The sequence below is a fragment of the Opisthorchis viverrini genome (genome assembly GCF_000715545.1).
Source record: "Opisthorchis viverrini unplaced genomic scaffold opera_v5_21, whole genome shotgun sequence".
Classification (NCBI taxonomy): domain Eukaryota; kingdom Metazoa; phylum Platyhelminthes; class Trematoda; order Opisthorchiida; family Opisthorchiidae; genus Opisthorchis; species Opisthorchis viverrini.
Genome location: NW_008751677.1, coordinates 1,113,983 through 1,131,428, shown reverse-complemented (window position 1 = coordinate 1,131,428; position 17,446 = coordinate 1,113,983). Strand labels below are relative to the sequence as shown.

Sequence of the window (17,446 nt, the reverse complement as noted above, 5' to 3'; positions counted from 1 at the left end):
AACGTGGTAATTTCCTAAAATGCTTACGTATCAAATCCACAGAGGAGGATTTTCAAGGCCTCTCGAGCAAAGCCTAAGTCGAGCTCGTCCGATAGCACGTCATAAGACGGAACGCTTCTCCAGCGGAAGCTCAGAACGCCGTTTCGCACCATCCATGCAAATAAGAAGCAACTGGATGAACGAACGATGTATCAGGGACTGCGACGCGACCGCGCACTGCCACAGAGGAGGTCAGTCGGAGATGTACCGCGACTAAAACAACAGTCACGAACAGGAGATCGGGGCTCATTCTTCGCCGCGCGGAAGTTTTGCGTGATATGAGTCCTATGTCTCTGGCTTGGATCAAGCTCCCATTAAATACGACCATGTTGGATAGGGATTGCTGTTGCGCTTGGGAGAGTAAGTTAGCGATACTGAAGCGATTCAAGAGAAGCCGCATCAGGGAGGGTCTATAGCTGGCGAAAGATGAGCGGTCACCGGTTTTCAACCGATTTAAATCAACTGGTCAGCAGTTTTGTGTACTGGTCTCCGATCGTTCCCTATCAAGCAGAGAAAAGGTTGTTTTAGTCAAGCGAGTGAGGAAACCACACAGAATTGACGGATTCACGGATTGATACACAAGATCGAGGCTTTTGCCTAAGTTTCTCGGGTCGGTTTTGTTCGTGTTGGTCAGTGGCTGTCGTTCACCTAAAAGGCACAAGTGAACAGAGGGTGTAGCATTGTTCTTTATGTTTTCAGCGAGGGGCAATATGCTTGCCAGCGCGAGGATTCGCATAAATAAATGTCTAATTGTGCTTTAAACTGGGTACTAGAAGGAGCGTGGACAACCGTCGCAGGAAGGTCATTCCACGCAGTTACTACCGGAAATGAGAAAAAATTTTGCCCATTGAATGTGTACGCTCTGAGCTTGAAAATCCTACCATGTCCCCGCCGTGTTTGCTCGGTCAACGGTTCACGGATTCACGGATTAATATACAGGATCGAGGCTTCTGCCCGAGTTTCCTGGGTCGGTTTCGTTCTTGTCGGTCAGTGGCTGTCGTTCGCCTGAAAGGCACAAGTGAAAATAGGGTGTAGACTGCTATTTATGTTTTCAGCGAGGGGTAGTATGCTTGCCAGCGCGTCCTGGGTCGGGTTCTTGTCGGTCAGTGGCTGTCGTTCGCCTGAAAGGCACAAGTGAAAATAGGGTGTAGACTGCTATTTATGTTTTCAGCCAGCGGTAGTATGCTTGCCAGCGCGAGTATTCGTATAAATTAATGTCTAATAGTGCTTTAAACTGGGTTCTAGAAGGAGTGTAGACAACCGTCGGAGGAGTGCATGCCACGCAACTACTACCCGAAACGAGAAAAAATTTGTCTAATGAATGTGTGTGCTCTGAGCATGGAAATTTTCTTATTATGCCCCCGCCAGGTGTTTGCTGGGTCAACGGTAAAAAACCTGTTTGCCATGCCTTAATTAAACAGGGTGTAAGTAAGAATTAGGTCCCCTCGGAGGCGACGGTACTCCAGGGGAAAGAGATCAAGCATTGCGAGACGCGTTTCGTAGTCCACGGATTTGAGGCCGGCAACCATTCTCGTGGCGGCCCGCTGGACATGCTTAATGAGGGCGACGTCTTTCGTGCGTCCTGAGTAGACAACCTGGTTGGCGTATTCCAGGAGCGGTCTGACGTGGGCCCCATAGAGTGTTTGGAAGTCCATGCGAGTAAAACGGGAGAACGTGCGTCGGATCATCCGTAAAATCAGAGTATCCGAACTCCGCTAAGCAACTGATGGTTGGATAAAGATCTTGCCGTCCAGACATTTTGAAATGGAATTACATGTGGCTAACGCATTTGCACTGTATGTGAAGCGTATGAGCCGTCGGATTTAAAACGGAGAGGTAAGAGACCTATCACCTGTCTTCAATGATAGTGTACTATGTTCATGGAGCAGACTTAGTTGCCCAGACTACAGTTGGTCAATAAGACATCCAGCGCATCTTCCGAGCCGGCACTCTGTTAGTGCCTTGCTCGTACATTACCTTCATGAGTCAAAAAGCACTGCGGAGTATCGCAGGTCTTAGCATCTGACGGACAACGATATCTAAAACCGGCGCCATTAGAGAATTGATTCGCCAGCTCGCACAGCCCGGCACATAAATGATAGCTCCGTCGTAAATACAAGTAACTGGTTGACAGCTTCTCAAGAAATGAAGCATGGGGGTACGGTCCTAATGTCTGTTGATGTGAGTCGTAGAGGGAGTGGGTAATTTTGTGGCGAGCTCAAATGTCTTAGTAAGAACCCGCATTTTAAAGGGGTGGGATCTTGGATAGGTATTCTTACAAGGGGAATATGAATGGGCACTTGTGACAGGAGTCAATTCGAACCATTGGCGCAGTTGGGTGATGGAATACACTTGAAAGAAGCTGAGCATATGTAGAGCGCGAAAACCGAGACGCCCGCTGAGTCAACGTGGAAAGCTTGGTGGGCGGTGTATCGCCCAATACTTTCGCACTTGAAACATCATTTGGCTTCTGCCCCATTTGTAACTTTGTTCCACTTTTGTGCTTGGTGATCGCGTGTGAACTGGCGTTTGGTTGTCCCTACCACTTCACTCATTTGATCTTGAGGTCATCCAGCCGTTTCGGTGCACGGGAGAAGGTGCGTCGGATTATCCGTAGAATCACGAGTGTCTTTGGGCTGATATGGTTGGCCAATGTGGGTAACGTTTCGTTCGCGAACTTTGGATGAACCTCGTCAGGTCCCAGAGCTCTGAAGAGGTTTGCATTGTAATGGAGCTAACATACACCTCCTCCACCAATACTTAGTCGGCTAGAGGCCCTCGGTATTACACCCGTTGTGACTTGCCGAACGGTGGTGCGACCGTGCTCTGAACACTATGGTATGTCAAAGGCACGGCAGCTGCTTACAGCCATTTATGGAGACAAAGCGAGATTATCACAACCATATTCATGAGCTGACTGCAGAATGTTCCGCAAGGTCACGGTAGAATCGTCATGAGGATGCGAGATGCGCCAAGCTATGGATGCTGGCTCCACATTGGCTGACATTCTGACCAATCAAGGCACACCCTCATTTAGTCCGCAGCCCGCACATGATACATCCGTCCAAATAAAGTGATGTTCAGCTGTCGGGAACGGCTGGCCTCCGGGCAACGTCTTTCCAAAATTGAATGTGATGGATTCGCTGAAACGAAATACAGTCATGCACTGTGTTTCTTGTATGCTTCAGCTGCCACTATCGTGTCAGTTGTTGGTTCCCAGTTTCTGTCACTCAAAAGGCGGTTGGTTTTTTCTTCGGCGTCGTGTCATGCACTCGAATTGTACATTTTTTCGTGGGAAGTCTGTTATCGTGGCCTCTACGCGTATGTTACATTGACGTATTTCTGAGTTACAGTGAGCCACTCGTCTCTAGCTCGTATCCTGTAGTTATCCTTTTATTCTATTTCACAGGACGACGGAGTGTCCCGGATAGTTTTTGGTCTGACGGATAGAGTACTGGTTTCTTTTGATTCAACGGCGTCAGCCCGGGTAATTTCCGGGACAGTGGTTCCATATGTCTCCTCCACTGCAGTTTATGTATCGTCCAACCGTAGCATCCTTAGGTGCCTGGCTCCCATGCCACCAGAAAGAAACAATAGACCTGGTTACTGCCAGGTTGCCCAAGCCTAGGCAGGGAAAGTTGAGAGGCAAAGGTCGGGTTCGAACCACGAACCTTCTGCTCGGAAAATTCGCGCTCTAACTACTGAGCCATCTCAGGCAATGTACGCACTTCTGAGAAGTTTACACGATAGAAGTTTCTAGTCCATGTTTGAGGTTCCGGGTTTCTGGCCAATTAGCATATGAAATCAAACTTTAGTACACAGTGGTCACCATGTCACAGTGCAGCCTTGACCTTGACACTTGATCAACGAAGTGCCTTTTGTTGGTGATAACGATATCCAGTAAGAATGGTAGTTGGTTTGTGGGGTATCTGGTGGTTGCGGGGATGTATTGAGCCCAATGGATCTGTTGAACGACTTTGGCCAGTGCCGATGCAAAATGTGTGCTAGACCCGATGCGTTGGATCTCCATCGAAAGCTCTTGGAGAGCTCTCCGTACACTCACACGTCTGGACGTTTGAGAATACAAGGAACGTATTACGTTTACGAAGTTCCGGGGCATTCCTTGGTGGGCGGGAGTCTCAAGAAGAACAGACCGATTAACCGAGTCGAATGCGTCTGCATATTCCAGATCGACAAGGTTTTCTTCACAGGCTATTTGAACACCAGGGTTTTGGAGATCCTCCAGCTTTCGCCTCACTATTTCATCGATCATGAAGTTAAAAAGGAACGGAGAGAGTGGGTGGTCCCTGACGACAGCGCTTTGTGTGCGAAAGCTATTGGAGAGCTCCCCGTACACTCACACATCCGGAAGTCTGAGAATACGAAGAACTTCCGGGACATTCCTTGGTGGGGAAGCGTCTCAAGAGCAGACCGCTTAACCGAGTCGAATGCGTCTCGGAAATCCAGGAATACTAGAATCGTGAGTCGCTTATACGTATGGCGTTGTTCTAGCACCTGAAGAAGTGTGAGGATTTAGTCAACGCAACCACTACCAGGCCGGAATCCCGCTTGCTGCTCTCGAGTCAGTATCTCGCGAGCCACTGTAGGGCAACGAAGCACAACGGATGCCAACAGTCTCGTTACGACCGGGGTCAAGCTGATCCCCCTGTGATTACCACGTTCACTACGCGCCCCAATTTTGCAGACGGGCACTATCACCGATTCTCCCCAGTTATCTGGGACAGACTTTTTTCCCAAATGCAAGCAAACAGATCGGACAAGCGCTGGCTGAGGACTTCATCCCCGTCTTTGAACAGTGCGGGTGGGAGATCATCCGGACCTGGAGCTACGTGGCGCTTAAGGGAACATATGCATCCGTAAACCTCCGAGACCGTAGGTGGCTCCATGTTCACCGTCCAGGATTCTACTTCACCTGTGGGCTCCAGATGAGTGCAAGATGGTGGCCACGACAGTTGCTGTTCGAAGTATCCAGCCCACCGGTCGAAGCACCTCAATGCCAAGCGAGTCCAGCGTGAGTGCAAGAGCAGCCAGCTGTCCTGCTTGCTTCAGAGTGCGAACATTGAACGCGGCCAGATAGAGTGGGTGTCGAGGCTTGAGGACTGATCTGGAGATTCCTGAAGATGTCGGCACCATGTGACGAGCAGACGCTGCACGCAAAACCGATGCATGACGAACGGAGTCATCAGTCCTAAGTGCTGGGCCTACAAGGAGAGAGTTATTAATGGGGTGGGGAGAGGGGGAAGAAAAAGTATGTGAAGGAGAAAGAAGGGAGGCGTCAGCAGTAGCCTGTTTTCGCTTACCCGCCCTGCTGTATGCAGCAAGTAAGGCGACCCGGCTGATGGCACCACGCGACGGCCGATGTGGCATGAGAATATTGTTAGTTGTGTAGGTCATGGTTGTACGAGGGCTGGGATACTGCCAGGGCGCCCACACCTAGACAGGAGGACGATTAGGGTCCTCAACCAAAGCCTTTGGCTCAAAAGCCTAACCGCAAGGCAGCGGTGTTTGGCGGGAAATGCAAATGCATTACGATTTCTACGGAACAAGTCGCCACATGTTCCAACCCCCAACCTGAACGGCCAGGAGACTGTTCGTCAGACCTCTAACCATTGACCAACCTGGTGTGAGAGACTCTGTGAGTGTCGCGGGACACTCTCCAGTATAGCTCAATGGATCGCTGAGGTGCGCAAGCCGTCACACCACGATAAGGTCCAGTCTCTTCGTGACAGCTCGTCAGAGACATCTGGTGTGATGCAAGTTTCTGTATGTGTGATTATGGGCGGTTGTTCACGGGCAACTAACTGTTGAATATCGCGAAGTTTGTTGGAAATATTTAGGTGGTTTGTGGACAAAACAACACCTCTGCTGCGTCCGAAGGTGGGGAGCCGAGAGGCGTGCTAACAGGGAGGTCACCAGATCTAATAGCTGTACGACGGATTTGAGTCCAATACTTCGAAAGGGTTTCTGTCGCGTTCTAGTCTGCATCCCGCTTAGGTGTGACCGAGGACTGCTGTTCGTTTGCAAGGGGCTGCCCTCTGGGAGACCGGTTTGCGCAGGCGTCTTGCCTTTGTTCGGCGTAGTTTTTACCCTCGCGGTCCGAAATTTCGATGGCTGTTGCTTGTGGCCCGTGAGAAACCACCTTTTGGATGCCTTGATTATTTGTTGTTCAAGGGTTTGAGGTTTCTTGGACTTCCTGGCGCGGTTAGGCCTGCAAGATGTCTCTGTGAGGCCCTGTGTGGTCGCTTATGCGTTGGATGGCACCATCAAGGAATATTCCCAAGGGAATTGTTTTCGCGGAGGATCGCATCTTGAATCCAGCAAGCTGCTACTCGATTGGGTGAAGTTTACGCGCCTTATCTGTGTTTGTGTAGACACGCAGATCGTCCGCGATTAGCATGGCCAATTTGGTCTGTGTAGGAATTTCCAGTACAGTGCTGTCGGGTTTATGCCTTAAATGATCGAGGTCATGGGTGACAACTGAATGCAAAATCGGACAGGTCGCTTTTGACGGAGTGAAGTCCGGCAGTTTTGCATTTTCAGTGGTTGCGGCGCTCTCACAACAGTCCTCGATGTTAAGATCAACGCTTATGGCTGAGCTGACGGTGGACTTTGCTGCTTGTATCTGCACAAATGACCCAATCCAGCATAGAACTTTTGAATGAAGTGTGGAGTTCACCGGTGCGACATCACTGTCCGCTAAGGAAACAAATGACGATAATTCCACTTATGTTGGACGCTGTGTCCTCGTCAAGCTTACTTCACCCCGACCACTCGTCGCTAGTCGAAGGGTCCGCAATCTAGGGTCACGGCCAGTTGCATCAGCGTGCTTTTAAGAGCACAAGAGTCTATAACTACCATCGGGTCAGCCGTGTATTTGGGGTCAGTTGATCTGTCACCAAGCGAACGCTTGTTTTGCACCTCCCGTCTAGGATGTCGAATGATCTTGTGAATGATCTTGCGAAGTCTTGTGAATACTGACAGCCCGCTCTAAAATCCCCTGTACGACAGTTGCGGGGCAAACTGTGTTTGGAAGCTAAAATGTTCATTCGATTCCCTTTCCGCGTCGTAAGATGGTTCAGTGGTTAGAGGGCGAGTTTACTGACCGGAAGGTCCGTGGTTCGAACCCAACATCTTTCTCGCGACTTTCCCTGTCTATGCTTGGGTAACCTGGCAGTATCCTAGCCCTCTTGCTTCCTTCTGGTGGCATGGTGGTTAGGTGCCGAAAGGGTACTACAGCTGAACGATTTTCTCCGCGTCACCATTCTATATGAGAAGATTCGTATTAAGGCTTTCTTACGACACCACTAATGAGGAACTTTGTCAGTTTTGTTGGCGTGATTGGTTTGGAGAACGATCGTCCACCCTCAGATGATCGGCCTGGACTCTCTCATGTGGTTCTCCACTGGATACAACGTGGCCGTCTTTATTGCCGCTTCAGAGAGCTGAATAATTTTCTTCGAAGCCAAAGGACTCGGGATTGTAGGCGTTAGGTTTTTGTTCAGGGGCTATATTCGTTATGGACTTTCGTCCAGGCCGTTTCATTTCTGTATTTGCGTCTTCTCGATCTTTCGAAAGAAGTACCAGTTTCTCCTCAAGTGTCGCGATTAAAACGGGACAATTGCACCAGTCTTTCCTACTTATGGGTGGAGACTTGGTTTTGTTATTGACAGTTGTCTTGTTAGTTGTAAAATGCATAGCACCCCTAAGGTAGAGGCAAGCGGCGCTGACAAATGGGTCAGGAGAGTTTGATAATTGGCTTATCTAGTCATCCTGCAAACCCGTATATTTATGATACCAGCAGGCCTGGCAAGCGTGGCATTGCGTTCCACGTCTTACATTCGATGGACTTCCACTTCGTCCACATCTGTTATTTTCCGCCGATGGCTCTAGAGGAGAGCAGCCTGTGATGTTCTACCTCATGATTGAGAGTAGGTGTTTTCTCCGCAAAAATGAAGTGCAATCTGGCAGAGATTTCCACGCACAGATTATGTTGGGATGAAAATTTCGACAAATTGACACGTGTTAACCCTGCAAGTAGAGTGAAAACAATTGAAAACTAATTTGCACGAGTAAGATGCAAAGCCAATTTCGAACGTGCCGCACTTTGTGATAGAACCACTAGTTGGTTATAATCATATTGCATGCTCTCCAAAGATGTAGTGTGTATGTTATGCAGGCACCTTGGGACAGTGATTCCCAGAAGGTGGTGATTCACGGAAATTTGTATGGATTGAAAACAAAGGAACCTCGTGAGCCAAAGCCCAGTGAACACGGTTGTACAGTATCAATACTAAGTCAACTAAGTTGTAGGCACAGTTTACTCCATCCAGCGGACAACCAACAGACGCTGCCTGGCCGTAGTGCCTGATGTCCGACTTCGTTTTTTTCCTCTCGATAGAAACGCCTGTGTCACGGAAGTCAGTGAGTAGAAATTCCCCAGCAGAGGTCAAATAGTAACAGATCTCTCAGGAGTTTATCATGGCGTGCAAGAGACGATGTCATTCGTCTCACTAGTCACCTACTAGCAACCATACTAAGGCGTTTGAAGGCTTCGATTTCCTTTGGAAGGGGGCAATGATTCGGATAAGTCTACTCTTGGCGACTGGCCGACTGACAGTTTGCACCTGGTCTGTTACTCTATTCAGTTGGTTGCATGCATTGGCTACCTACCCGATCCCAAATCATCAGTGAACAAAACCGTGGCAGCTAGAACCATTGTCCAGCATGCAGAGATGGGTCAGTGGTTAGAGCGCGAATTTACTGACCGGAAGGTCCATGGTTCGAACTTGACCTCTGCATCTCAACTTCTGCTGTCTAAGCTTGGGCAACCTGGAAGTATCCCAGCCTCCGGATTTACTTCGGGTGGTACCGAGGTTATGCAACGAAAAGGTGTTACAGATGAACGACTCACTTTTATTTTATTGTTTATGATGAACCTATTTCATTAAAGGTTTGTTGAACCGAAAGAGGGTGACCTCAAAGTTCGACAACGGGATGGTGGTTTTTACTCTGGAAAGATTGTTCTAGAGCTTTAGAGCACCCACTATTCAAGTTGAGGATCCTGTTGTCAGCGTGTTATCAGCACCTCTTGAAAGCCGGGCTGCACTGGAGTCACTGCTGCATAAGCCCTGGCAAGCCCCATACAGACAGCCTGGGTTGTCTATCCTTCGAACAGGATAGGGGTAACAGACTAGGCTCTTTCGTTTATCCGATCGATTAGGTTATCTATTACGCACATAGGATTTGCCGGTTACCTTGTTGGTGCCTTGAAATATCATTTTTCCTTGCAGCATATCCAGCAGAGTATATCTGTCTAACCATTACAATCGCGCATTGCGCCCCTGGCTTCGTGTGTGGTAATGTGAAAACCTCCCCTTTTGAGGAGCGATCACCATGTCATTCAACGATGATATGTTCGACGATGGTGAACTGTCGGTAGAATATTCTTCTGAAGATAATTCAGAACCTGATGTGGATCTTGAAAATCAGTACTATATGGCGAAATCCAGAAAGGAAGATAATCCACAACACGCGTTGGAAGAGTTCCAAAAAGTTCTCGATATAGAAGCTTCGGGCGTCAAGGGCGATTGGGGATTTCGTGCTCTTAAACAAATGATAAAGATCAACTTTAAATTAGGTAATTTTGACGTAATGATGGAGAATTACAAAACACTATTAACTTATATCAAAACTGCTGTCACCAGGAACTACTCTGAGAAGTCAATCAACTCGATCCTGGATTATGTGTCAACCTCAAAGCAAATGAATTTACTGCAAATGTTTTACGCAACCACTCTGGATGCCTTGCGTGAGGCAAAGAACGAGAGGCTCTGGTTTAAGACGAACACGAAGCTTGGAAAACTGTATTTAGAACAGGAAGACTATATGCAGTTGCAACGCATCGTCAAAGAGCTTCGAGATTCTTGTCTGACAAATGAAGGGGAAGACGACCTGAAAAAAGGTACCCAGCTGTTGGAAATTTATGCTTTGGAAATACAAATGTACACTGCCCAAAAAAATAACAAGAAGCTGAAGGCATTGTATGAACAGTCGCTTCACATCAAATCCGCCATACCCCATCCACTAATAATGGGAATCATTCGTGAATGTGGTGGGAAGATGCATCTGCGTGAGGGAGAGTATGACAAATCTCACACAGACTTCTTTGAAGCATTTAAAAACTACGATGAATCCGGTTGTCTTCGACGCACACAATGTCTCAAGTACCTTGTGCTTGCCAGCATGCTAATGAAGTCTGGAATTAATCCTTTCGACTCACAGGTACGTCTATCTTTATTGTTTGCGAGTTACCAGCTCAGAAGTCTACCGCAGCTTTTTCGAATTCTAGCTGTTTTATCGGAAGAACTCGTACTCTTAGTAGCATCTTCACTTTCAGTTTCCACTTTTAGGTTATAGTTACTTACGGGCAAGGAATTTTGAATGGGTCCTTCATGCGCAAGCTGCCAATAATGTGACAAAAACGGAGATGAAGCTGGTGGGCTTTGAAGGCCCTGCGTTTTCTCCGATACCCTTTGTTCAGGGTTTTTTGGACAGATTGTCTGTGGTTGTAAAGCAGTGTTGCAGCTGGCCAGTTGTCCATGTGCCGAAGATCTTTCCGGTGTTTAGGTTACATATTTAAGTTTTGGTCACTTGGGCAGTTACTCCACCATAAGCACGAAAGACTGCAGTGGTCCAGATTGTTTCAGACGACGGAATTTGGGTTGTAGCTGTGAGTTGGATCCATTTGGACCAGGTTGCGCCTCACTGGTCCTTCATTCTTCATTTTGTTTAGGCCATTCATTTACCCTAGCTTTCCTGTATACATTTGGAATGCTCGTCAATACACCGTCTTTGTCTTTAGGAAACGAAACCCTACAAAAACGATCCACAGATTATGGCGATGACAAGTTTAGTTACTGCCTACCAAAACAACGACATCGCTGAATTTGAGAACATCCTCAGAAGAGAGCGAGATGCTATCATGGAAGATCCGTTTATTCGTGAACATATTGAAGACCTACTCCGCAACATTCGCACTGAGGTTCTCATCAAACTGATTCGCCCCTACACCAGGATTCGAATACCCTTCATCTCCCAGCAACTGAATCTTAGTGAGAATGAAGTTGAAAGCTTGCTCGTGGCCTGCATTTTGGATAACAGTATTCCAGCCCGTATCGATCAAGAACAGCAGATATTGGTTATGAGTACAGAGGTCACATCTGAAGCCCGATATCAGGCGCTAGATAAGCTAGCGCACCGTTTACGGCATCTCCAAACCGCCTTGAGCAGTCGCTTGCCGGTTGTTGGGTGACAATGAGGACGCCACTTTGGCTGATCGCCTTCCAAATAGGACAGCTTTATGTATCCAGACACGGATCTTTCACCCAGTTCAGAATCACTGACGTTTACGTGACTTATGCCATTGTTCGCTAAATTACGTATTCGTTGTACTTTCACACTTGTTTGTTTTCAAACAGGTTTAACAAATGATTTGCGCTTTTAACTTCTTTTTACATATAGGTTTCCATAGTATACGGATTACGACAAGTGCTGGTAACACTAAACATGCGTTTCCCGACTACAGGACTTCCTATTTAGAAACCCATGTGAGTCCTAGGTCGGGTTCATAGACAAACACCTCGAACTCATGCGTTTAGTCTTTTTCCACTTGGCACTGTTCGCAGTCGCTCTCGAATTTTCAAAAAGACGCGTGAATCCAACATCTCTGACCAGTTTCGATGTTAATGGACCCGTTTTGTATGACATTTTCATCATTAACCAATCCGTCCGTTGTCTTTGAAAGGTAGTCTAAGGCTGCACAAAGTTATCGCATGAGCTTAAAGGTCGCTCCAATCACGAAGTCGAATTCGGCATAGATGCTAATTTAAACTTGATGTGTTGAAATTCGAAAAGCAGCTACTCTGCGTATCCACGAATTCCGTAGAATTCGGAGGAAAAGTAAAGGCACGGTCGTGTCTGGCTTCAGTATTAAGACAGTGTATTGCGACAGAATAGGCCCTGCCGACTGTCTTGGTTTGGGTTTCTCTTCTAACGTTATCCAGGTAGGGAAAACCCCGTTTCTACAAGGTATGAATTTCGCTTATGAGTAGTGAACTACGGGTGACGACCCGCTACATCTTTCGCCCCTCTGCGACCTACAGGTAGGTCTGCCCCCACTTCAATTAGGCTTTAATCAAAATTTCATTAATCGATTCCGTTTCGTAATAATTGTCAACGGGGGAACGGAATGACCCTCGAATGAGTCTCTGGTTGTCGATCTCGTTCGTCGATTTGGTCATTAATATTTCGTATGGAAAACAGTTCGCCATTTCGGACACCAGCCCACCTGGTTTCCCGAGTTAGTCTCTACGCCACGAATTCGGTAGAACATCATAAACAAAAGGTTCGTTTCAAATCTTCGACCGACAAATGTGTATACCGAACGGACTTCAGTTCCTTCCGTTGCGCGAAACACCATCACCTCAGGTGCGCGTTAACTATTTCGTGCTGATAGAAACGGACGTGTGTTGGAAGATCAAACAAACAATGGAACTATAATTTTCGGACAGCGAAGGTCCAAGAGTTTGAATAAGAGGCGGAGCTGTCGAAATAACGAAACCGGTGGTCGATAAAACAAATGCCAACTACCGCCATTCATCGGCATAATAGGGATCCCGTATGTCGAGTACAATTCTCTCAATGATCATACTAGGTAAAGCACGTACGCACACTGTTCGAAACCATGCTTTCTACAGAAGAAAGGAGATAGATGTTTCCAAGGTCCTCGTAGGCCAGCAAAAGTGAATAGGCATTTGTTTTTACTCACCAAGAAGCAGCATTTCTTGTCTAAATTCGGGCAAAAAATTACCACTGCCAAATTCGACCGTAGCCTTTTTTTACTAGGGTAGGCGCTACTATCTGTTGTTGGCTTATCAGGTCATTGACCTTAACGAATGGGAATTTCAATGAGCCGACTGGTCCCGTTTTGAACTGCCCCGACTGCTCAAGCAAGTATATCTGGTTATCGGGATGTGTACCCGAAAAACTTCCCCCTCAAAACCAGTGCGCGCAGGTTCAAGGAACGGATAACCTGGATTATTCCATACACTGACCTCGATAGGAAAACTGGCTACTTTTAGGTAGCGGGGTTAATATTCTCAACTAGATTTGCGAGCTCTCCAAATTAGGGTCGGAAAGACGATAACACCAGGTAACGATCCATTCGTTGCTATGGGATTAGTTGGAACACATGTATCATGTACCTCCCAAGATGAATGGTCAGGTTGATGGTACCGTGAGTAATAATTTATCCTTCAAAGAGCGTGTACAAATATCAGATACGCTGATGAACACGACCACGTCGGAAAAATGAAGTCAGCCAGCAAGAGACAGAAGATACACATTATCTTGTGTACAGACGACACAGGTTGGATATGGTTTAGCCAGCGTAAGAAAACCAATAATTGGGTCCTCCACTGGGAGCGTTACAACGTGCTGCCAAGCAACATGAACTTTCTTGGTCGTGTCCCCTGATTCTTCGACGTTCCTCCGCCGTAGTTCAGTATCCCCATTCGGAAATCCAGCGTCGGCGACACCTTGGCGGTAAACATAAACTCGTTTTACCGCGTCAGCCACAGCTACAAACGGTAAAGGCTTAGCGTGAACCAAAGCTGGTGATGAGACGAATCTATGATCACGCTTGCTTGCCAAGACGTATCCAAAGGCTTGTAGGGTTGCGGCATGGTACCAAGGTAAAGGAGCCGAAGGGTCAGCACCAGATTTTTCCGAAGCACCGAGGGAGCTCTTGGGGACCCACACTACCCCATCAACATCATGTCGCAAACAGATTGCAGAGGTGCAAGTCCACTCACTGGATCGTTCAATGTGGACATTGAATAACCACGGATGACCCGAGAGACCGGCCTATAGGAGGAATGGAAAATAAGCGTACTGAAAGCAGCAAATAACAACATAAGTGTCCAAGCTGAGTACTAAAATGGGGTTAATTGCGCTCGTGGTATTCCTATCAAAATGGACAGTGCGAGGTGGATAATTCAACCTTGGGGACAGTTTTGCTGTGGATAAGGTCCGATCAGACTGGCGTCGGACCACACGATTAGTCGCCCATGTGGAATGACGGTGGCAATTATGTGATCCGGAGCTTCTGTCATGCGGAATAGATGTGTTGACTACCATATGTGACCTACCGAATGATTTTGTAAGGATATCGGCACAGGAGATGACATTGGTACGTCAGCCCTTACTGATGAAACCAAACCATCCGTTAAGGTGCACTTAAACGCCTTACCACTGCCCATACACACGCAAGCGAGTGAATACATTCCTAGGAAAGTTGGACGGACATCTGAAGAACTTTAGCGGTCGCACGAAGCAGGCTATGTGAATCAGACACACTAAAGCTCAGCTGATTGACCTTTAAGTTCAAGGTACGAACTAACTACACTTCCAATAAAGCGGTTTTTAGTCCTTTCGCTTTTGTTAGAAAGGAGGGGGCAAAAATAAACCACCGTACAACAACCCAGAAACAAAGTCGGGATGAAATCTTCCACCCAGACGAATCAAAACACTGAAAAACCGCTGAAGAGCGCGATCACCTAAAGAGCATCACAAGTCATCATAGATTACATGTATCGAGGGAGAGAAATGTACCGTACCGCGACCACAATTTAGTAGAGGGACACCCACCTGATGCGTAACTTGTAGGTTTCTTGCATCGAAGCGCTGCAAGATAAGATCATCATCCTCATCGTCTAACGGGAAATCAACTTCTTCCAGCTGTTCCACATTGAAGGCAGGTCTCAGTGTTGAACCAGTCGTACTGCTGACAGTATCCGCAGATTCAGTGGCCTTTGGTCCCTCTTGAAAGTGCTCCACTTCACTAGCTGACATGTTCCTCGTGCGATGCTTGACGAATCTTTTATCGACTTCGACATCGTGTATCAACCGGGGCCAATGCAACGTGTGCTTCTTGTGCAGATTCACCTCCAAACTTGTAAGTCAAACGAGAAAAAAAACTATACAACCCAAAAGATAAAACACACTACATCGGACTAAACAGTACCGCAGCGAAGCACTAGTGTCAACACCGGTGTTGCTGATGATGATGAGACTAAACAGAGTTCCAAATTCATCATTGCTATGGGTCCACGGATAGGAATAGAGTTCATCGATGCAAAGGTTAACAGGTGACGACTCTCGATAGCGAAATTATTTTAGTTGTGGAAAATAAAATGAGGATACACTCAGTTTGCTAATTGTATTGGTGTCGGTGGGAGGCTTGACAGAATCTCTGGTCTCAGCTTTTTTCAGTTGGCATGATATTCTACACACCGAAGCATACTGCTTTGACAGCCGAATTCCGGTTCGTCTTTCTTGGTAAGCGTAGCCTCCGAGATTCCATCAATAGTAGGTTTTACTCCAAGACCAAATTGTACATAATCGTCAAAACACTTTAAGTTCTGTCGGTGTTAACGGGAGAATCAGCCGAATCTCTCGGTTGTAATATTTTTCAACCGCTACCACCAACAAAAATTGTAAATGAGTGCACACAATTTGGTGTCCAAACCGGACACAGTTGATGGAAGCCCCGGAATTACGTCCAACTGACGAGACACAAGAAAGCCGGCACCGGTAGAGAGGTTAGAGTTCGAGAGTTTCTAACAACATCATACGTAATACCCGGCTTGACAGGAATTCTGAATGCACGAACCTCAATCTAAATCTGTCATTCAACGGAAAGGACTTCAGTCCTTGAACCAGAACTATTTATGTGCGTACGGTTGTCAGCAAAGAAATCGATAGACATAAAGGACTGGAATTGGCTAAGTGGTGGGGAAAATGATTAAATACAGGATCACCGATTTGTTGAGTTGACCATAACATAAGCGTAAGTTTGAATTTCCACACAGGAAAGTGTGGCTGATACTTTGTCAATTAACACGCTAGTCTATTTGCCCGACGGCCCCTTTTTCCCCAAACTTCTCAGTGCAGTGATATGAGGTATAAGTTTTTTTTGGCGAAATGCTAAAGTCACCCTATTTTTCGCGGAATATCTCAGTTCCTCCAAGTTGGGTTATTCAACTAATGAGTTAACTAATCTCCCAAGTAGTTTTACTGCTGAAAGCAACCAACATGAGTTTTCGCTTCAGAAAGACTTGGTAAACAATTAGTGGGTTTACTCAGCTCACCCTAAACGACGATTCCTCAGTCTGTTCCAAACTTCCTCCAACTGGTTGACAAGATCATTTATTTTGCGAAACATGTTGTTTGGCTATGGCGTTCCAACGAAGCCACCCCTACTACCCACCGTACGTACAAACTCAAGACGCCCAGTGAATTATCCTCAACGAAACAAGGAGAAATCGCTTTGTGGACGGCAGTTCTACCCCTAGTGTTGGCACTGCACGAAATAGCTGAACAGTCGAATCGAAACTGAAGGATAGAGTGTGCTTCACAATGTTCACCTTTGAAAGAGGTCAGACTGGGTAAATGGGTGGTTGTGGGATGCAAACTACTCGTAGGAGGTAGCTTCTACAATTTCGGCCCATTTCACCAATATTCTTTAAGTAGAATACCAGGTTTGAATCATTTGGGTAATTAGGCAGCTACGTGTAGCATCTTGTGGAGAAAAACCGCCCAACTGTAACACCCTTTCGGCGCCTAACTGCCATGCTACCCAAAGGAAGCACGATGGCTGGGATACTACCAGGTTGCCTAAGCCTAGAGAGGGGTAGTCAAGAGGCAGAGGTCGGGTTCGAAGCGGACATTCCGTAAATTCAAGCCCCAACCACTTGAGCCATCTCACCATCCTCTGGAAAATGAATGCATAAGGACATTGAAATTATCCCCTTCTGCAAACTGAAGATAGGAAAGGATGATAAAATTGCCTCAACTTGAAGCAAGTGACAACCACTGAAGAACCAGATAAGCAAAGCAGGCGGCTACCTGGAGTCATAGATAGTGATATGAAATTCAATGTGGATGAATCAGATGGACAAAAGTGCAACTGGCCAGGAACCAAGGTTACCAATACAACTGCGATTCGGGTGACGATTCACTGGTTCCACTGATAGGGATTGTGGCCTGAACGGAAAAGTTAGACTGAGGAAGTGAATGGCGAACTGATGAATACTCAAAAATGTACTGCTATCCTGCAAACGCGATCGCACATGACATCTTGACAGCTCACGGCCGGGACATGAACCTCAATGAGAAAGGTTGGGGTTAATGGTATTAACCCCCAGGCAAAAGAACACGTTTGGTTCTATACACCTGATCCCCCTACTTGACAGGGCTGGATTTATGCACTAATTTACCCGCCCGCGCGTGCAATGCGCAGCTACCAAGCCCCCCCCCCCAAATCATC

The 17,446-nt window shown here is 47.0% G+C and overlaps 2 protein-coding genes across 2 annotated transcripts in view; one reads left to right on the top strand and one right to left on the bottom strand.

The window, feature by feature from the left end:
* Nucleotides 1-9,348: 9,348 nt before the first annotated feature.
* Nucleotides 9,349-11,602, top strand: T265_01886 (hypothetical protein; the record flags this gene model as incomplete). Its single annotated transcript, XM_009166012.1, has 2 exons — nucleotides 9,349-10,341; nucleotides 10,922-11,602. 2 exons carry the CDS (start codon nucleotides 9,454-9,456, stop codon nucleotides 11,369-11,371), a joined length of 1,338 nt encoding a protein of 445 aa, XP_009164276.1.
* Nucleotides 11,603-13,351: 1,749 nt separating this feature from the next.
* T265_01885 (hypothetical protein) overlaps nucleotides 13,352-17,446 on the bottom strand; it is a gene marked incomplete at both ends in the record, with an annotated part of 19,264 nt that continues 15,169 nt past the window's right edge. The window contains 2 exons of the mRNA XM_009166011.1: nucleotides 13,352-13,983; nucleotides 14,767-15,070. Coding sequence (XP_009164275.1) covers nucleotides 13,435-13,983; nucleotides 14,767-15,070 — 853 coding nt within the window. The remainder of the gene's footprint in view (nucleotides 13,984-14,766; nucleotides 15,071-17,446) is intronic.